At 48.6% G+C, this 22,994-nt stretch overlaps 1 protein-coding gene across 1 annotated transcript; it reads right to left on the bottom strand.

Annotated features, from left to right (window-relative positions):
- Positions 1–583: 583 nt before the first annotated feature.
- Positions 584–21,418, bottom strand: zgc:109889 (uncharacterized protein LOC553542 homolog). The gene is made up of 11 exons (XM_056575631.1): positions 21,282–21,418; positions 11,381–11,525; positions 10,599–10,733; positions 8,209–8,362; positions 6,703–6,820; positions 4,933–4,998; positions 3,573–3,617; positions 3,189–3,322; positions 2,441–2,734; positions 1,629–2,047; positions 584–741 (listed from the first exon to the last, which is right to left on the bottom strand). Exons 2-11 carry the CDS (start codon positions 11,511–11,513, stop codon positions 584–586), a joined length of 1,656 nt encoding a protein of 551 aa, XP_056431606.1. The 5' UTR covers positions 11,514–11,525; positions 21,282–21,418.
- Positions 21,419–22,994: the final 1,576 nt, after the last annotated feature.

The following is a 22,994-nucleotide window of genomic DNA, read 5'->3' as shown; positions in this document are numbered from 1 at the left end:
CTAGTCCAGTACCACTGGACTAGGGGTACAGCTAGCTTGTGCTATCACAGCTTGTATGTATTGCTAACAACTATCCGACTATCAGTTACGCATAGAGGAAGAAAATGGGCGGGCACATTGAACACGGCTAAATGTTAAGGTTTACAAATTTCACACAAACGGTTGTGTGCGTGTGTTGGTGTGTTTGTGTGTATGTGTGTTCATGTATGTGTTATAACTTGTGTGCGTGTGTCCTCAAGTCATCACACTCTAGAACAACCGTTGTCGTCAGGGGCAACCGGGCAAGGTATAATTACCACAAAGGTTACCGTGGAGATACTAGTGGCAGCGACACGGTAGACATCGTATATATTTTTTGCATGCGCATGAGCGTGCACTTGTGTGTACTTGGCCGTGTGTGTGTGTGTGTGTGTGTGTGTGTGTGTGTGTGTGTGTGTGTACGTGTACAAATTCCAAATTTTCCAATGTGTTTTTGGTAACCTATCAACCTCCCTCCATTCCGCTTCTCTCTCTCTCTCTCTCTCTCCCCCTCTCTCTCCCTCCTCCATGCCTCTCCTCCCTCACTCGCCCCCGGCCGCCCGCTCTAGTCGGACCAGTCGTTGTCGTCGAGCTCCGAGTCGTCGTCCGACTCGCTGTACTCCACGGCGATGCGGCGGGACAAGATGGTGGCCACGTCGTTGCCCACCGGCTCCCTCTTAGCCTCCTGCTCCCGCTGCTCCTGCACCTTCCTCAGCTGGATCCCTGGGGGGGGGGGGGGGGGGGGGGGGGGGTAATGACAGGGTTATTACAGGGGGAGGCGTGCGCCTCAGGTGGGAATGCGGGCTGGCTGCTCACCGGAAGGTCGCTAGTTCGATCCCCGGCTCCGCCGAGCGTCGAGGTTTCCCTGAGCAAGGCACTTCAAGTAGACGTATTAGACCACCAGTGTGAGCGGGATCAGCCGGTACAAGCCGTTTGGAAAATCAGCCTCTTCTGACATCACAAGTGGGCGTGTCCACCTAGACGTGCGCTGGATAGATCGGTCTACCAGCCTACCCAGCGGACCGGAGCAAACGTTGCTCATCTATCCGTCATACATCTAGGTGGACACGCCCACCTATGATGTCAGAAGAGGCCGATTTTCGAAACGGCTTGTAACGGCTAATCACACTCACACCTGGTGGTATAATATGTCAGCTTTAACACTAAGTGCTCCCGACATGCGTGGGTTGACACCGCCGTCAGTGTGTGAATGTCTGCATGAACGGGTGAATGTGAGGCGATATTGTACAGCGCTTTCTGTGGCTATATAAATCGCTATATAAATGCAGTCCATTAACCATTTATGAAAAGCAATCATTCACGAGTCTCAGACAGTGTTGCGAGATTGGGCCAAATTTCCCGCCTTATCTGGCCTAATCTGGCAAAGCTCTCCATGTCCCTGTCTCTCTTTCCTTCTCTCTCTTCCTGTCTCCCTCCCCTGACCTCTCTCTCTTTGTCTGTCGCTCTCTTGATGTAAAAGTGGACTCAATGCGCTCCGATATTAGACTTGTGAAACGATTATACACTTTTCACACTTTGCACTGCTTAGCCATTTGAAACCAGCGTCCCCTGACCTCAACCTTGTTTAAATAAAGTTTTGTGCCGCTCACCTCTGCGTATGGCGGCCAGCAGGTCTGAGCGGGCGTCGCTCATGGGCATCAGCCCCAAGATGGCGGTGCCCTTCCGGCCAGGGGGCGGGGCTTCGCCGGAGTGGGCGTGGCCTGGCGAACCGTAGGCGGCGGCGGCAGCGATGGCCGAAGGGGGGAGGGGGGCGGGGGGAGGCAGAGGGGGAGCGGCCGGGGGAGGGTGGGAGGGGGAGGGGACGTAGTTGGCGGGCGGGGGGGGCGGGGGGGAGGGGCAGTAGTTGGCGGGCGGGGCCACGGAGGCGGAGGAGGAGGAGGAGGAGGAGGGGGGGTGGGGCGGGGGGGAGGCGGTGGCGTCGAAGGCCGTCTGGGCGGAGGGGATGGTGGGCGGGGGAGGGGGGGGGGCCGGGGGGATGTAGTACTCGGGGATGGTGGAGGGCTGGCTGCTCGGAGAGAGAGAGAGAGAGAGAGAGAGAGAGAGAGAGAGAGAGAGAGAGAGAGAGAGAGAGAGAGAGAGAGAGAGAGAGAGAGAGAGAGACACACACACTTTAATTGTGGCTCATTATCCAACTGTAAAGCCGAAACTAATACTTAATAACCTGTTCTTTTAATCATAATTAATTAGTGGGACGGTTTATGAGTGTAATTAAGATAACAGCCTATTCCAGTGCAACATGGCGTCACACCCAGTCACTTAACCTCGGCTAGTCACAGGGGTAGACACTGGGATTCAAACCGGGAACCCTTCGATGGGGACTCAAACCTTCCCCCCCCCCCCCCCCCCCCCCCCTGCTCTACAACAGTACGGTCCTCAACCCGCGGCGGGTGGGGGGCCTTACCTGTGCCCGGCCCTGTAGTCCTTGATGGACTGCTGCCGGGGCCCGTTGACCGTAGGGTCCGCCCCCACGTGGGCCCCGTGGCCCGACGGCAACCTGCCCAGGGAGGCCACGTGGCGGCCCCTCCCGGCCCCCCCGGCGGCCCCTCCGGCCCCCGGGGGCTGGTTGGCCGGCCGGAGGCCCCGGTCCAGGGACTGGGTGTGGGCCAGCTGGGGGTCAGCCGGGTGGGGGGCCCCGGGGCCCGGCTGGGCTGGGGGGTGGCAGGGGCTGGCCGGGTATGAGTCCGAGGCCAGAGACCTGGGAGGGGGGAGGGAGGGGGGGAGGAGTCAGGATGATAATTAATTAATAAGCTATGGGATATTTTCACAAATAACCAAACAAATCCATAATCAAACCGCGTGGAGGTTTATTTTGCTTGTGTACTGTTGGACGGGCGATTAAAGGTTGACTTAGTGGGAGCAGACGTGTTATGCCTCCCCTTCTCCACCAGAGGGCAGCAAAGAGCTGTGAGGTGATGTTACCATGCCGTCATCGCACACTGAAACACGAGACACTCCAGTTCCTCTGCATTAACATCTGTGCAGCGCTAGCCCGACGGAGTCCAAGTGTTACTAGATCAGATGACCTTTATTAGTAACAAAAGGTTTAAGGTGTGTGCGTGCATTCGTGTGTGTGTGTGTGTGTGTGTGTGTGTGTGTGTGTGTGTGTGTGTGTGTGTGTGTGTGTGTGTGTGTGTGTGTGTGCGTCCCACCTGTTGTCGGGGGACAGGGACCCCTCGGAGGACATGCCGTGGTAGGGGGAGGGCGTGAGGCGGGCGTCCGGTCTGAACTCCTTATCGTACGCCAGGACGTTCCACTCCTGCCGGCGGTTCCGCGCCTTGCGGACCTTTAGCGACAAAAAGCGTACAGCGACTCAGGGAAACGCCCCACTGGAGAGGAGCTGAACTAACACCATTAAGCCAAATTAAGATTTTAACCAAATTCACAGTTTCGATTAAAACCGGTTTATTCATCTGAGTTTACCTAAAGTTCAAAACTACAATTGTTAATTTGTATCGTAGGTATTGCCCCCCCCCCCCCCCCGCGGTTCATTCTGTTCAATCATGTTGTGGTTTATCGTATTCTACATGTCTCACCTTCTTCACCTCCCTCCCTGGGTCCTCTGAATGCTTCTGTTGTTCCTAGGGGAGGGAGGGAGGGAGGGAGGGGGAGAGAGAGAGAGAGAGAGAGAGAGAGAGAGAGAGAGAGAGAGAGAGAGAGAGAGAGAGAGAGAGAGAGAGAGAGAGAGAGAGAGAGAGAGAGAGAGAGAGAGAGAGAGAGAGAGAGAGAGCGAGAGCGAGAGAGAGAGAGAGAATAAAGAAAAAAGAGATGGCGCGAAAGAGAACAGGAGACAAAGAGACAGACAGAGAGACAGACAGAGAGAGAGAGAGAGACAGACAGAGAGAGATTAACAGACAAAAAGGAGAACACAGAGAAGAGACACACAGGATGGTTAGAGCACTGGAGGAAACACATCGCTGTTCGCTCATTTATTCTGCAGCCGAGAGGGAGAGGAGAGACGGGGCCCGGCGACCAATCATCATTACAGAGACAAATTATACACAAACAAAGACTATTGATCTCATTATTCACCAACACACACAAGCAGAAAAAATGGAAAAACTAAAAAGGACTCTAATAACGCTGTCTATGATGCCAGAACAGAACACCACACACACACACACACACACAGCAAACCAAACACAGTGTTCTAGAGAGATGAAGCGAGGACCTCTCAGAGATGAAACACACACACACAGAGACAATGTGGGGCCCGGGTGTGTGGTCCATAGCTGATCACCTCTCGGTCCAGCGTTGGATCGGGTGTGTGTTTGTATACCTCTGTGGAGGGATCCTGTCTAATGACTTTATCCCTGTTGTTTGCCTGTTTGTATTGTAGTGCTGTGTCCCTCTCTATGTTGTGTCTGTGTTTCCATATCATAACTGGACCCCGTATATCTGTCTTAGTAAATGTATGTGGTAGGGTTATGTGTATTCCATACATGTGCGTGTTTCCCCATTTTCTGTATCGCCATATGTGTGTCAGGCCTGTTCTCATGTGTGTGAGTGTCCCCCTATGTTGATGTGTGTCTTTATCCCAATAAGTGGACGTCCCCTAATGTCGCTGTACCCATATGTGTGTGTGTGTGTGTGTCCCCATTTGTCTGTGTTTCCCCATATGTGTGTGAGTGTGTCCTCACATGTGTGTGTCCCCATAAGTGTGTGTGTGTGTGTCCCCATATGAGTGCAACCTTAATAAAGCTCTAAAGTTAAACAGTGAGGGGGGGTTGTGTGGTTGGTGAGGAGGCAGTTTACACAAGCAGGGTCTGCTGTCCTGGGGGTGCTGGAGGAGGGGGGGGTGGGGGGGGGGGGGGGGGGGGGGGGGGGGGGTGAGAGGAGCAGGCGAGAGTAAGGGGCGTAGGGGGGAGCGGAGGGGGGATGTTGGGGATGTCTTACGATGGACAGGGGGCTTCTCGGAGCGGCCTGCCTGGAGAGGGGTCTGTCAGGGTGGGCCGGGCAGCTCTACAGAGACAACGGGAGAGAGACACGCTGGTGGGTTAGAGCGAGAGAGAGAGAGAGAGAGAGAGAGAGAGAGAGACAGAGAGAGATGTCCCAGGAGCTCACCAAGATAGTTTATTCATAATTTATGAATTGTTATGTATTATTTATTTATTATACAGCAGAGAAGGAGGTAGTAGAGGGTGAAACGAGGGGCAGGATAGGGGAGAGGGTGAGGGGGGGAGGAGGAGGAGAGAAATAGAGAGGGGAGAGAGGAAGAGGAGGAGGAGAGAAAGGGGAAGGGGAGGAGGAGAGGAAGGGGAAGGGGAGGAGGAGAGGAAGGGGAGGGAGAGAGGAAGAGGTGAAGGAGGGAAAGAGGAAGGGGAGGGAGAGAGGAAGAGGAGGAGGAGGGTAAGAGGAAGGGGAGGGAGAGAGGAAGAGGAGGAGGAGGGTAAGAGGAAGGGGAGGGAGAGAGGAAGAGGAGGAGGAGGGTAAGAGGAAGGGGAGGGAGAGAGGGAAGAGGAGGAGGAGGGTAAGAGGAAGGGGAGGGAGAGAGGGAAGAGGAGGAGGAGGGTAAGAGGAAGGGGAGGGAGAGAGAGGAAGAGGAGGAGGAGGGTAAGAGGAAGGGGAGGGAGAGAGGAAGAGGAGGAGGAGGGTAAGAGGAAGGGGAGGGAGAGAGGAAGAGGAGGAGGAGGGTAAGAGGAAGGGGAGGGAGAGAGGAAGAGGAAGAGGAGGGTAAGAGGAAGGGGAGGGAGAGAGGAAGAGGAAGAGGAGGGTAAGAGGAAGGGGAGGAGGAGAGGAAGAGGTGAAGGAGGGAAAGAGGTAGGGGAGGGAGAGAGGAAGAGGAGGGTAAGAGGAAGGGGAGGGAGAGAGGAAGAGGAGGAGGAGGGTAAGAGGAAGGGGAGGGAGAGAGGAAGAGGAGGATGAGGGAAAGAGCAAGGGGAGGGACAAAGAGCAGGACTGAGGGAGAGGAAGAGGAGGGTATGGATGAGGAAGAAGAGGGGGCGAGAGGAAGGAGAGACGAATCGTACACCAGGGAAGGAATAGGTTTAGAAGGCCATAACGGCCGTGGTCATTAACTTTAATTGGTTATTGTTGGTTGGTTTGTTGTTTTTTGGTGTGTTTATTTGACTTTAACCTCGTTAATCCAACAGCATAATTAGCTTTAGCTCTAGCACCCTGTTTCGGGAAAACTGAGTTACATAAGCACAATATTAGTACAATCTTTTACAGCGTATAGTGATTAGATGTATAGCTAAGCAAAAACATGTAAACCAGTTCCATAAACAACAGGCTGGATGGCTGATAATAAACAAAAGTGTTAAGAAAGCAGCCGAGATGTTGCATAAAAAATGTTAAAGTCGGTAAAATAAAAAGGTTAGCAAATTCAAGCACAAGATGGATTTCCAGAGCGCGCAAACACACCTCACACACACACACACACACACACACACACACACACACACACACACACACACACACACACACACACACACACACACACACACACACACACACACACCCATAAACACAAACACACACCCCTAACACAATACACACCGACACACACATACAGACACACACACACCCCAATCGTACACACACACCCCAACCACCACACACACACACACACACACACACACACACACACACACACACACACACACACACACACACACACACACACACACACACACACACACACACACACACACACACACAGGACACCTTCTGGCGTCTCTTCTCCTTCCTCTTGTCCTCGGTGGCCTGCAGCATCTTCTCCTTCCACAGGTTGAAGAAGTACGACGGGTCAGTGTAGAACTTCAGCGCCTCCTTCTTGTCGTCCCTGGAGACACGGAGAGAGGGAGGAGTCAGGGATGAAGGAGGAGGAGGAGGAGGAGGAAGGAGTGAGGGACGGAGGAGTAAAGAGAGGGAGAGAGGGAGGAGGAGGAAGGAGTAAGAGATGGTGATGGAGTGAGAGGGAGGAGGAGAAAGGAGCGAGAGAGGGAGGAGCAGGAAGGAGTGAGGGGGAGGAGGAAGGAGTGAGAGACGGAGAAGGAGGGAAAGAGGAAAGAGGAGGCAGGAGTGAGAGAGGGAGACGGAAGGAGGGAGGAGGAGGAGTTAGAGAGGGAGGAGGAAGGAGTAAGAGATGGTGAAGGAGTGAGAGAGGGAGGAGAGCGTAAGAGACGGAGGAGGAGTTAGAGAGGGACGGAGGAGGAAGGAGTGAGGGACAGAGGAGGAGTGAGAGATGGAGGAGGAGGAAGGAGTGAGGGACAGAGGAGGAGGAAGGAGTGAGAGATGGAGGAGGAGGAAGGAGTGAGGGACAGAGAAGGAAGGAGTGAGAGATGGAGGAGAAGGAAGGAGTGAGAGATGGAGGAGGAAGAAGGAGTGAGAGACCAACGATGAGGGGTCATACAGGTCAAATAGGACACATTTGTGAGGACATTTGTTGGCGTTTAAATGACAGCCGATCCACCAATGACAAGTCGCCCTATAGTGTTCAATAGTCTTCTCGATCTAATTCCCGTCTAGTTTAAATCAAGTTTGGATTAAAGTTTGTATGTGAAGTACAATAACTACTTTTGATATTTCTAGAATATTACACCCTCAATAGGTAGTTGCCAGTGACAAAAGTGCCCGGTTTGACTTTTTGTTGCTCTGTGCATCCAAAAATACACACTTGAACTACTAATAATTTGTGCTTTTGTTCAGCTCCAGCAAGAGCAGAGCACATTTAAAGCTAGGGGAGGCAATTTGGAGAAACCAGCTAGACTCAGCTACATTTTGAAAGAATCCAACCGAAAATAAATCCATCTATAAGCTTGCTCCAGCCATAGGTCTGCCAAGCCTTGTGATAGACTCCGGTCATGCGATGAATGAACAGGCAGGGTGAGGGGTAGCCAGGCAGACAGACAGCTCGGCCATCCAACCAATACATCTGGGCCGGACTTAATGATGGAGAGGCTTGTTAAAGACTGGTGACAGTCAATGCATATTTCAGAGCATTCGATTTAGTGATTTCCGTAAGGATGTGAAGAGAATCTTAACCAAGATGTCAAAGAACGCTACTAAAATGTATCACCTACCTAAGCTTCAATATCAAACTCTGGTTCTAAGTGTGTACCTTTAAAGCTAAAGTCCTCAATCTAAACAGCTATTGTTATTTCCTGGGGCCCAATGAGGCCGGCACCGAGCGACTCCACCAATGACAGGCCTCCACGCCGGGGGACTGACCTATAGGGGCTGAGTATGTTGAGGGGCGGGGGCTTGTCACAGCGGTGGTACATCTCCACCACGGGGTTGGGCACGGAGGAGCGAGACACCACCTGCTGGTCCTGGATGGTACTGCTCTTGAACGCCTTCCTCATGTTGATGTCCTGAAGGGAGACTGGATGGGGTGGAGGGGGGAGGGGGGGGAGGGAGGGAGGGAGGGAGAGGGGGAGGGCAGGGGAGGAAGAGGCGGAGGAGGAGGAGACAGAGGAAAGGATGATGAGGAGGGGTAGTACACGAAACAAGAGAAGAGGATAGGGAGAGGCGATGGGGTTGGAGAGGAGAGGGAAATGAGAGGGAGGAAGAGGAGATGAGGGGAGGAGGGGTAGGAAGGGAGAGGAGGAGAGAAATGTGAAGGAGAGGGAGATGAGAGTAATAATTAGGAAACTATTGATACAAACGTAAAAAAAAAAAACTCAACAATAGACTCAACAAACCAAGACAAGGACATCACACACACAAACACACAAACACAGATACAATACAAGACACACAGACAGGCAAGCAGACAGTTCAGCTTGCCAGCATGTCAATCCTTTAACCCTTACAGATTAAACGATGTTAAGAGATGCTATCCAGTACATGGCAGATGGTACACACCCACACACACACACACACACACACACACTTGACATATGTTCCCGACACACTCACAGAGCCTGTGGGTCTGAGCTGTGTGAGTGATCTGTGCTCCCCAAGGCTAAACGTATCATCTAGAATAATTAAACCACTAGCAACTGTTTATCTCACTCCCTCAGAGATAACCTCTCTCTCTCTCTCCCCGCCCCCCCCTAGAACATAAAAGGGGTCTCTCTCTCTCTCTCTCTCTCTCTCTCTCTCTCTCTCTCTCTCTCTCTCTCTCTCTCTCTCTCTCTCTCTCTCTCTCTCTCTCTCTCTCTCTCTCTCTCTCTCTCTCTCTCTCTCTCTCTCTCTCTCTCATCAGTGGATATGTCTCATCTCATCGACTGTAACCGATCATGTACATGTGCGGCCCCAGTGGTAATAGAAGCTGAAGTGCTCTGCTGTGGCTAGACAAGCACATCATTGTGTCAGAGTCTGAGGAGGAGGAAGAGGATAAGGAGGAGGGGGGAGCGAGATCAAAGGCAACTCGAATAATGGAGGCGGAAGGAGAGAGCGGCAGGGATGAGGAGACCAGAGGAAGAAACAGCAAGAGGAGGGGGAGGGGAGGGAGGAAGAGAAATAATGCTGTGCTCTTCCTTTTCTTACGCATGTTCCACCCCTTACTCTCTCTCTCCATCCGTCCCTGTTCTCTGTGTCTCTCAACCTGTGACGCAAGTCAGTGACTATGCAGTGTTTGCACCACTTGCCTTTTCCTCTCGTTTTTAATCTTTTTTTAAATGCCTCTATTTCCCCCACTCAGTCTGTCAACATCATTCATACTGAAAACATCACACACACACACACACACACACACACACACACACACACACACACACACACACACACACACACACACACACACACACACACACACACACACACACACACACACACACACACACACACACACACACACAGCTTAGAAAAGCACTTTCATTAAAATTCAAACAGTGAATGGAGCCATCAAGTGCAGACTCACACAGACTTTATACACAGATAACACAACTACAGGGTCAGCAATGGGGCACACATACACACACGCACGTTTACACACACACACACACACACACACACACACACACACGTTTACACACAAACACAGAAAGTCAGACATACCAACTAACAAAGCATCCTACTGCCACCCAGACAGTCAGTCAGTCAACCATACAGTCAGCCAGATACAAACCAACCGAAAGAGAGAGACACAGAGACAGGTACAGCCAGCCAGACATACAGACAAACAGGCAGACAGAGAGAGCCACCCAGTCAGTAAGCCAGGTAGACAGAAAGCAAAGCCATACAAACAAATAGGCAGACAGAGAGAGCCACAGTCAGTCAGCCAGGTAGACAGAAAGCAAAGCCATACAAACAAACAGGCAGACAGAGAGAGCCACGCAGTCAGTAAGCCAGGTAGACAGAAAGCAAAGCCATACAAACAAACAGGCAGACAGAGAGAGCCACACAGTCAGTCAGCCAGGTAGACAGAAAGCAAAGCCATACAAACAAACAGGCAGACAGAGAGAGCCACACAGTCAGTCAGCCAGGCAAACAGTAAGCAAAGACATACAAACAAACAGGCAGACAAAGAGACACAGAGACAGTCGGCAGGACATACAGACAAAGAGGCGGACAGAGAGAGACAAACAGACAGCAAGCGGGACATACAGACAGAGAGCAGCACAGACAGGCAGACAGCCAGCCGGACACACAGACAGACAGGCAGTAAGCCTCACCCTCCTCGATGGTGGAGTCCAGCTGGGTGACCTTGACGGCCAGCAGGTCCACGCGGTCCTGGAGGCCGCTCATCCTCAGGTAGAAGCTGTTGGCCTCGTTGAACAGCTCCCCGAAGATGTCCTCCGCGTGCCGGCCTGCCACACACACACACACACACACACACACACACACGCACACACGCACACACGCACACACGCACACACGCACACACGCGCCCGTCCAATTACGATTAGGGCATTTAGCAGACGCTTTTATCCAAAGCGACTTACATCGGTTAATACACACATGGACACACCGACACCGACGGCAAAGTCAACCATGCAAGGCGACAGCCTTGCATGGAGCAGCCTTGCATGCTCCTGACGAGCCAGCTCGTCAGGAGCAGCTAGGGTTAAGTGTCTTGCTCAGGGACACATCGACACCCAGCTAGGAGGAGCTGGGGATCGAACTAGCAACCTTTCGGTTACAAGACAACTGCGGCCAGCAGCGTCAGTGTGTGTGTGTGTCACAAATTACAATACATACAAGACTAGCATGTGTACCGGTGTTTGCATGTCTGTGTGTATGTGTGCGTGCGTGTACTCACTCACTGACCTCACACACGTTGACTGAGTGGGTGAGTGAGTCAGTGAGTGAGTGGGTGAGTCAGTGAGTCAGTGAGTGAGTGAGTGAGTGAGTGAGTGAGTGAGTGAGTGAGTGAGTGAGTGAGTGAGTGAGTGAGTGAGTGAGTGAGTGAGTGGTTGAGTGGTTGAGGGTGTGTGGTAGTGTGTGGTAGACTGACTGAGGCTGCCCAGCTGCTTGATGACTGCTGCCAGCGTGCTATTGGTCACACACTCCAGCTCGCTGGTCACATGGTCCGGCACCGCCCCCCGACACAGGTGGCGGGGTTCGATGCTGCGCTTCACCAGCGGCATGATGACCTACACCTGGGGCGAGAGACACAGAGACACAGAGAGAGAGAGAGAGAGAGAGAGAGAGAGAGAGAGAGAGAGAGAGAGAGAGAGAGAGAGAGAGAGAGAGAGAGAGAGAGAGAGAGAGAGAGAGAGAGAGAGAGAGAGAGAGAGAGAGAGAGAGAGAGAGAGAGAGAGAGAGAGAGAGAGAGAGAGAGAGAGAGAGAGAGAGAGAGTTACAGAGACAGAGAGAGAGAGTTACAGAGACAGAGAGAGAGAGAGAGTTACAGAGACAGAGAGAGAGAGTTACAGAGTGCTCTATTGCAAACAAACCCAATCTTTGCTCAGCTTGAAGAAAAGGGCTTTGATCAGTTTGGGGTTCCAGTGAACTGTATTGGTCAAAGCCCTTAAACAGATGACTTAGGCCTGGGAAGCCTCAGAAGGCTTCCCAGGCCTATATGATATTAACACCCCCCTTACATAAACCCTGTGAAGAAACCCAAGCCCAGGGGGAAGAAACCTTGAGAAGGAACACCAAAAGGATTCCTCCTTCTAGGGACAAGAGGTAAAATAACTATCCAGAAGCTCCGGGCTGTCTTTGTTCAACAGGGGGATACAACGATTTTCATCCTGTGGTGTTTCTAATCAACTTTGCTTGAAAAGGTTTTTCCATTCTTAGCGGCTGTAGTCCACTTCCCCTTCCTTATAGACAACATATAAACAGCCGCGGTCACATGACCACGTCAGATAAAAAAAAACAACAACATCACATGAGGCTAACCTGATGAAATGCACACTTTAATAGCATAGCATTTAATAGCATGGATGGAGGTATGATTAGGCCTAACATTTTTTTTTAACTATAATTATGTTTTGGTACAGCACCTCTACAATTCTCTCTTTTTTAAATGAAAACAACCTACCTATCATTCGCTGCCGCTGGAAAAAATAAAATAAAAAAATAAAATAAATTCCCTACCTCCACTGACAACCAACAGGGACCAAATATTATTTTTTTTAGGCCTTATCACTTCTCTAAACCTTGCTGCACACTTCCCTAAACATTTCTCATTGGAACCACAGTGTCCTTCCTGAGGTAAAGTTAGATTCTGATAACAGCTGTCCCCTACACACAAAACCACCCTAGGGCTCACATCTCTATTGATCAAACAGGTGCAAGTATCACCACATGGTCCAGAACTTTCCAAAGAATCCTCACAGTGATTCAGATTCAAAGATGTAAGAAACAAGTCCACAAAAAATGATCTTTATAGTGGCACCCATGTAGAGCTGGACAGATTGATGAAGGGAAGGGGGCAAGGAAGGGAGATGAAGTGAGAAGGAAAGAGAGTGAGGAAGTGAGGAAGACAGAAGGAGAGAGAGTGAGGAAGTGAGGAAGACAGAAGGAGAGAGAGTGAGGAAGTGAGGAAGACAGAAGGAGAGAGAGTGTGGAAACGATGTGAGTGGAGAACGAGGATGGAATAACGGCAGAGAGAGGAAGAGCAGAGGAGAGGGAGTGAGATGAAGAGAAGCATGAAGGAAGAAAGAGTGCAAGAGATGAAGAGGAGAGGGAGAGAACCAACCCAGCATGATATTCCACTTCTGAGAGGGATCTCTTCAATGTGGGCCACACTGGTTATTTTAGGCCAGTGTATGTGTGTATGTGTATGTGTATGTGTATGTATGTGTGTGTGTGTGTGTGTGTGTGCGCGCGCTTGCGTGCGTGTTTCAGTTGGCATTTTAATTTGTGTCAGTTTAGTGTGATGCAGCGTTGGGTCTGAATGAGTTCAATTTGTGAACACACACCATTTTGTGTGTGCCTGGGAAAATGCGTGCATCCTCCATTAGGAGTTTGATTGAATGGATATTATTTCCCAACAAACTGCCTCTGTGGCAGTTGGACCGAGAGGGACCGAGAGGGACAGAGAGAGAGAGAGAGACAGAGAGCGATAGCAAAGGTCTTCTAATCACATTTCATTAGAGATGACGGAAGCCATAATGATTCAGAACCACACATAAAACCGTAATGGGTCCGTGTATATGTTACGCCTCTGCGGGTGAGTGTCATTATTGATAATCTCCTGAGGTATAGTGGTAAATAATACAACACCTCAGACGCTTGAATAAAACATTCTCTCTCTCTCTCTCTCTCTCTCTCTCTCTCTCTCTCTCGTATGCCGAGTGTGTGTGTGGCCTCTCAAGTGTAAATAATGTGTGTGTAGGCTATAGTGTGACAGATATGTCAGGATCACTTAAACCGCCTCTTGTATTATTAATACATCTCCCCACCCACTAAAGAGAGAGAGAGATACTACTTGAGCAAATGGAAGAGAAGAAACAAACGTGAAAGAGAGAGAGACTGAGAGTGAGAGAGAGAGAGACAGAGTGAGAGTGATTGAAATAGCAAAAGTGAAAGAGAGGTTGCAAAATTATACAGAAAAGAAAGAAGAAAAAAACCACTGATAAAAGAGAGAGAGAGAGAGAGAGAGAGAGAGAGAGACACACAGAGAGAGAAACAGAGAAAGAAAACGAAGGGACCGTAGTCATGGTAACATGTTGAAAGATTGTGCTCGTTTGCTAATAATCTGAACTCCGGTTGAGGAGAAAATGCTGGCACAAGCGCTAACAAAACTCAGGAATCAGTCGCCAGTTCTGGAGCATAAAGACATGGAAGCAGAACGTTGTTATTAGGCTAGCTGTGATGCGCCGCTGACAGGTTACCATCCACTCGGGCTAATAATATAAAATCACAGTGCCGATAAAAGCTCAGAACTACCTGTAGTTTGTAGATGACTAGAATCTTGACACACACGACTATTCTGAAGTCATTGAAAATCTTTGGAAGTGACTGAAAGTGTATTCCCCTCATATGAACAGGAGCTAGGCTACTGTAACCCTGCAAGTCAACGGAAGCGTCTTACGGAAAGCAAATGCTAACCCAGTTCTGGACGTACAACGATGAATTTGGGATTATTTTACTCTGAGTAAGACACGCAAACTGCAATTTAAACATATCTAAGAGTATCCCTTTAACTAATGATTTCTAACTACCGGAATGGATCAATCCAGCCTCATATTATAATTGATATATGGTGTATATTGATATATTAATTATAATTGATATATGGTTAGTAAGTTATGGATGGTCCTCACTTTAGATAGGACTAATTGGTTGATTGATGGGTGGGGCTGGTAAGAGACAGCAGGAGGCACACAAGGGAGTCATTGGAGAGGGAGAGAGAAATGAAGACACAGTTATTGATGGCCCAACATCACAGCAGGAACCCAGATGACTCGTCAGCACTCTAAAATATACAAATACACATTCCCAGGTCAGACACACACACACACACACAAACAGACACACCTCCTGCTGAGCCTCTCTCTTTAAGTCTCTTTTACAGTCTGTTAACGAGCTATGCTCCGCCCACCCTACTTAAGACCCGCCCCACTGCTCTGCCACAGCAACCACCCAGAAATCACTGCTTATTAGCCCGCATCGTTAACTAATGCTAATCCCGTCCTGTATGCTAATATAATTACAGGCTACATAGTGTATCTTCGGGCTGATCAGCATCTGCATTAATGGAACAGCACAAGCTGCTGGGTTACTGGCTACGCTAGGATGGGCTTATTAGCATGCTAACGAATGCAGGGACATGCTAAGTGGAAAGACACATTAATGGCTAATGTGCATGTTACCAAAGGAAATCAGCGTTGTAGCCCTAAAGGTCACATCTACCAAGAATCACATAAATACAAAATCTGTGTAAATAATAATACAAAATCAATATCTACATTAATCGCTTCTACTGACAAAGAGCTGTAATAGTTAAAATATTACATTATATTGTGCGTCAGTACTGTATCCTAAAATGCATCATCACGCAGTTCATTTAAGCTAATTAGCTTGGTGAGAGAAGCTGTCAATGATAATACGGTTAGGGGGCATCTGGATGCTAATGAAGCTCATAAAGGTGATGCATCATTAGCTGATTCTGAGGGCCTTGGCCAACACGGAGCGAGACATGGGCGGCCCTGGTGCGTGTTCTAGCAGGCACCTGGCAACACAATTATGGGGAAGATCGCAACCGCCCTGTCAAGGTTAACGTTGTAGCTAGCGCCTGAGCTGCACCACGCTAAACGGGCACCAACTGCTAAATCTCCAACGGACGTGGATGTACTTCCAAAGCACTGATCACTCAGGGACAGTGTCTCTACTACAACATCAATACTACAGAAGGGTTCGAAGCCAAAGGCGGTGAGTGAGGGGCGGCCATGTTGGAACCGTTTTACGGGTCCAGTTGGTACTGAACCAAAACACCACCGGACGAGAGAGAGAGAGAGAGAGACAGAGAGAGAGAGAAATAGTGAGTGAGTGATTGAGAAAGAGAGACACAACGAGAGAGAGACACACAGCAAGAGTGAGTGAGTGAGTGAGTGAGTAAGAAAGAGAGACACAACGAGAGAGAGCGGGAGTGAGTGAGTGAGTGAGTGAGTGAGTGAGTGAGTGAGAGAAAACGAGAAAGAGACACAGCGAAAGTGAGGGAGTGAGTGAGAAACTACACTACACAAACTAAAGATTTCCGGAGGTAACATCAGGCGGTAATATCGTCTAATTCTAACTCTCAATTCTAACGCCAACGCATTTGCAGACAAACACACAGACTCCCATCCTCCCCCATCACACACACACATACTTTCTGTCTCCTTTGATGTGCGTTGAAGCTCTTGGGAGATAAACCACACACAGATCTGTAACAGCCGACACACACACACACACACACACACACACACACACACACACACACACACACACACACACACACACACACACACACACACACACACACACACACACACACACACACACACACACACACACACCAAACAATTTGCTCTAAACTCTATTATTACTTACTTAGTTAAAAACACACAACCTCCCCCCCCCCCCCCAAATACAGACAGACTCTCCGCCCCCCATTACTCTACTCTATTTATACAGTTTTCTCTGTCTGTACTTTTTACTACTCACTCTACACTACTATATCTACTCTCTGATGGCTGAACCAGATTCAGAGGCAGAAACATTCTGACTGAGCCCATTCATCTCCAGAGCTCTGTGTGTGTGTGTGTGTGTGTGTGTGTGTGTGTGTGTGTGTGTGTGTGTGTGTGTGTGTGTGTGTGTAACCACGGTGACCCCGTCACACACAATTAAATGTGTTGGTCTCAGCGCAATCATAACAAGTCAGCCGGCAAAACCATGTGACACACGAACCCCCTCACACACACCCCTTTTCAGCCCACACACACACACACACAGCCCTTTTCAGCTCAGAACCCACCTTTTCAACACAAACACATACACACACGCACACACAAACAAACATGCACACAGACACAAAGATATTCACACAAACACACACACACAAGCGATTTGACACAGTCTATTTCCCCCAGTGGTCGTGTGGGTAGCCTGTGGGAACCAGAGAGATAATGTGTAATGGGACCAGAAGATCAGACCAGAGAAGGGAGACCAGACTAGAGATAGACCAGAGACAGACAATATCCTACAGACCAGACTAGACTAGACCCAATGCCAGAGACCATACTAGAGTGTAGTCATAATTTGCGTATTATCTAAAGAATATTAAATGTTTCTAACATGCCAGCTACAACAAATAGTGGACCGCGATAGGTCGAGGAGTCTCCCTGTCACATCACTGTGGAGTGTGTGGTGAAGATTGCTGGTTTAAGCAGCCTTACCTGGCTGATTCTGATTGGACTCTGGGGCTGGGAGGGTGCACACCTGTTCGCACATTGAGTAATCAACATGCACAGGTTAAACCAGCCATCACCAGAAACATTCCAGGAAGATCACTGAAAGGTCAGCTTGGAACACCATCTCATCTATCATTAAACAATTAACCATTTTCCAAACATCACCACTCTATATCCTGTCCATGGATGAGCCCAGTAAAAGCCACCTAGGTGGTATGTTGCAAGAACATTGTTACAATCACAAATCATACTCTGATGCAGCCCGGGAGAGTATGATTGATTTACCTATCGATCAATTTATTGATCAAACACAACCTCCAGATAGAGTAGAAAAAAAGCTGCTGTGCCCCATTTAGACACACAATCAATAAAACAAAATAAATAAATAGTTGATATCCATGCATCACGCTCTCCCACACACACACACACACACACACACACACACACACACACACACACACACACACACACACACACACACACACACACACACACACACACACACACAGTCAAACTGGTGGTTAGGGAATAATCCATAACTTTATTGACCACCGGAGAGAACGTCATGCAAGAGCTTTAACACTTTCCCCCTTAGCAACGGATGCTGTGGCACGCTGCTGCCCTATCGATCACCACGGCAACGGCTGCTAAAAATGGCTGAATAAGGGCAGGCTTGTCGACTGCAGTGCACCGCGCAAGAGAAGATTCTGGGAGATTTCCCCATACACAATTTGTGAATGTAATGTAATAATTAATTTTTAGTTAATTTATCTACTGGGAAATACTGATATCTCTACACTTTCAGAATTATTGAGAACAAAATAAACACATGAAACTAACTCACCCCTGTTTTTTTTAATGGTACTACTAACTAATTATCTGCTTATTATTGTACATTGGACCGGGATAGGTTCAAGCTCCTTGTGACATCACTACTCCTACTCATCAATACTCACCCAGGTGAGTACTCAAATTTAACATACAGTATGCAGTTGAAGCCATGCTTAAAAAAACAGGAACCGTAACCATACTGTACTGGTTTGTGCAATGTGCAGTTTGATGCACCATGGAAGGAACAGAGAGGTGGATACTGCAGCAGTAAAATAACTACGATTTCATCACTTTTTGGCCTGTTAACTGGCACACACACACACACACACACACACACACACACACACACACACACACACACACACACACACACACACACACACACACACACACACACACACACACACACACACACACACACACACACACAAAGTGAGCTGCAACAAACAAAACATCTCCACACACACACACACACACACACACACACACACACACACACACACACACACACACACACACACACACACACACACACACACACACACACACACACACACACACAAAGTTAGCTGCAACAAACAAATATCCTCCCACACACACACACACACACACTCCCCCCCTCCACCATTCTGCAGGTGTAACAGCTCAATGCTAATCTAATCTGTCTGACAGTGATTAAAGTCAATCTGCTCCATCTTCTCTCCTCCTTGTGGCAATGTTAAGACATAATGAAGACACCGTTGAGATTATGGGACATATCTACATGCAGACATTTAATGTGAGAGTGCAAGTGTTTTAAAGTGCGGCGGTGTGCAGAGTGATGAATAAAACAGGGCTGTCTAAACCAGTGAGTTCTGGGCTGTGGGAGAGAGGTGACTGGGGACAGACAGACACCAGACCGCCGGGAGGACCCGCACAGGCAAGACAACGAGATGACAACAAGGTCAGCCCCTCACACCTCGCCCTCCTCGCTCTCCCTCCGTATCCTAGCAACAAGATTACCTTACCCCCAAAACAAGGTCAGGAACGCCTTGAAATGGTGAGCCACTTGTGGTTGCATGCACTTTAAATATTTGAGTGTGTATGTGTGTGCAGTCCGTGTATGTGTGTCTGTCAAGGCTCTCAGAACACAGATGTGGAACACACACCGCTCACATCTGGAACTGGGATCCCGCCTCCCCCACACTGGCCCTGATCTCTTTGATGCTTTGAAGATCTGCTCAAACATTCACCCAGCCCTCCTTCAAAATAAAACCACCCCAGACATGGGGATGGGGTTTGAGATCCGTCCCAACCTGCTGATGGCTCAATACTCTCAATTCTCGCTTTCGATTTAGACTAACATATTAGTTAAATAGAGACACCTGCACCTCATATTTATAGATATTAATACATGGTCAGACATCTCAGTCACATAGACTTTTACTTTGAAGCCCATACATAATATATAAACCTACATCTCTCTCAGTGACAAAGAGCTGAGTCTCGTCTAGGTTGTTTCCCTGTGAGACAGGGAGAGACTGGGTCTTTGTACTTCTGCTAGCCGTTACGTAACAGCCCTGAGATATCTCTACGCACTGCTGCTCATGAATAAAGAATCAGCATATCAAACCAACACAATACCGCTTACAAACCCTAACACTCATCTCCCCTGGTCTCCATTTAGACGTCTCACTCACACAGCGGCGAAGCTGTTGGAAACTGTGCGGAGATATATGTATATGGCCTTCAAAATAAGAGCGCCAGGTGACTGTTGACATATTCCAGGGGGGATTTAGGCTCCTCCCACCAATCTGGGTCCTTCAACTGTAAACAAACTCACTCAACTGATTAACTAGTTGGATTTGTCCTTATTAAACCCATGAGGACGGAAGTTAGATGGATGGATAGATACAGATGGATATAGATCTACACAGCACATTGGTCGGTAGAGAGAGATGTAGAGAGAACGACAGAGACAGAAAGGTAGATAGATAGAGATAGAGAGGTACAGAGAGAGATAAGATGAAACTACTATGTTCCGGCATTACTTTAGAAGGGGTCCCGGTGGACTATTCCAAACGACCCTAGAGGGTGTTTCAAAAGGGAAGATCACCTGACTGCAGCAACAATTAGCTGATTTGCTTCAAGCAAAAGAGACAGTCACAGAACACAGCATCACACTTTACCTCTCCACACAACACCACGCCAGAGAACACAATGTACTTCACCACAGAACATACTATACTTCACCACAGAACACACTGTACTTCCCCACCAAACACCACCAAAGAACAGACTATACTTCACCAAAATATACTTCACTACCAAACACCAGACTATACTTCACCAACAAACGCCACACCTCACCACAGAACACACTATACGTCACCAGACCTCACCACAGAACACACTATACTTCACCAAACACAGCTCACGGCAAAGAACACACAATAGCCTACTTCACCAACAAACGCCACACCTCACCACAGAACCCGCTTTACTCCACACCTCACCACAGAACACAGCAGTCTCCCCACAAGCCACATCGAACCGCAGCTACACCCCCTTACCACCTCCCCCCTCACTGAATCCAAACACATTTACAAACGCATGCTGTGCTTCACGCGGTGACGCTCCTCCACCTTGGCACACTCTAGGACAGACCCGACAATCACACAGCTTCTAAAAGGAGTGACCCTGGTGTAAATCTGAACAGCAGCTAATCCTTTGAGCTATTTGGTCAGGCTGCCCGGTGCCGTTATCCCCCCCCCTGCTACACCCTACTAGTAGAAGAAGACACATCGAGGAATCGCACCACGGCTCATCATGCGACCGGGGGCCGGTCGGTGCACCATGGTCACGTTCCACAAGCACCTGGACCAACACCGCGGCTTCCGTACCTCTAAGGATACGGACCCAAAGCGGACTCTACCTTAGCGCCGATAATCGGATCTAGTGCGAAGGATCGTATGCGTGTAGACGCACAGCAATCGGCCCCAGGTGTGTGCAGGCTACGTTACCGGGGTATTAACACAACACGCATCGCTATAGGCCCCATAGACACCAATGTAACAATAACACATTAACACTCACATACATAGGCACGCACGTTCGCGTGCAGTGCCCATACGGTGGAGAATGCGTTTACACACACATTCGGTGAAGAAGCAGTTTATAAAATAAATAGCAAAGAATTACCTGCAAGTCCCTCGCGTTGGAAAAACCTCAGATCCTCGTCGTCTTCCTTTTAATAAAATAAAATCACGTCGTTATCAAACCCGCGGTGTGCCATTCATATTAAACCTTCCATGTACGGTGAGAGAGAGAGATGGCACACACACACACACACACACACACGCGCACACACACACACACCACACACACACACGGCTTGACCGGAGAAACGGAGGAGCTGGTGAAGAGGAGGAGGAGGAGGGGAGAGATCTCTGGGGTGTCTGCTCTCATACGTCGTCGTTTCCAAGGCAGCGAAAACTCAACCATTGGGATGCAGAGGGCTCGCTGCAAGAACCGAATGGCGCATGCGCACCCGAGAGATACCGATGATACCCGAGACCACCGCCCACCACAGACGTCACGGATTAGGGGTAGGGAGGGGTGTGCGCACGTGCACGTGCAAGACTTCGACGACTATTATGCTCTCCATCCATTTATTAATGATGGCACATCAGCGTCATACTACTATACTAGGCCTGCATTTTTGATTACATATGCATATGAATGGTAGGCAAAGGGAAATCACATTACTCAGACACCTGATAATTAACGTGAGGCCGCTGCGTAAGCACTGCGAGATGGATGCTGCATAGCAAACAAACCCGCCGCTTACCACTTTCCTGATGGGTATCCGGCGCTGGCTGCTCTGTCCAATGGCGCAGTGCCTGGGTTCCGCCACTAGGAGGTGATGTTGCGCTATGTTTTGGGCCCGGGGGGGCGACAGACGTCTTGTCGGTTCTCCTTCTCTTCTGTCGCTCTCCGAGGTGCTGAAATCTAAACACGACGACAAATGGATTTTTCCTTTTCTTCGTTTCAAGTGATAATCAAGATACGATGATCTTAATGAAATAGAACAAACCTTGTTCAAATAAAAATCGTTCAAATATCATGAGACATCCTGTATGTGTACTATTTATACGAATATACGATTAACTAACTTGGCGTTCAGTTAAGGTAAGAAAATATCAACAAAGATCTAAAATATTCCAAGTTCTGTTAACTTTGTTGGACTATTTAATGCCCGAAAGATATTTTCTGAAGTACAAATATTACTAAATATATATATTTTTTCTGGACTTTGTGGCTTTCTCTTTAAAATATAGCCTATGTAGGGCGTTATCAAATAATTGTTTTAGGTTGTACTTTTCCCTAGGCTGAGGTAATTGAGATTAAGTGTAGAAGGCACAATTTTTGGTGTTTACAAAATACACTATCTAGTACAATTACTCATAGGCCACCAATATCGAAATGAATAAAATACCTTGCACACCGTATAATTATATTTTAATAAATAAAAAGAGCAGCACCACACAGAAAATGTAACAAAAATTAAAGAATAGAACCCACATGTTTGGGTGACGACGTAATCATTGTGTAAACTTAAAAAGAAGTGTCCAAGACAACAGAAATAAAATCACAATTCAAACTTGAGAATTAAAAAAATCCTAACAAAAAAGAAAGCTTGCATAAAGTAATAAGGAATACACATAGAGAAGCTGTAGCTCCTCCCAGCGCTGGGGGTCCTACCAGAGACCAGCCGTTATGAAGACCACCACTGGGAAAATAAATCCAGTACGCAAAGAAACATTCTACGAGGATGGGAACCATCAAAAAGTTCTAGAATATACAGATTCCAGAATTGAAAGGTCCTCATTCATGGAATAGCTGTAGATGGTA

The sequence above is a fragment of the Gadus chalcogrammus genome, chromosome 17, assembly GCF_026213295.1.
Source record: "Gadus chalcogrammus isolate NIFS_2021 chromosome 17, NIFS_Gcha_1.0, whole genome shotgun sequence".
Lineage (NCBI taxonomy): Eukaryota > Metazoa > Chordata > Actinopteri > Gadiformes > Gadidae > Gadus > Gadus chalcogrammus.
Note: the sequence above shows the minus strand (reverse complement) of the source record. Positions and strands in the feature narration are given on the sequence as shown.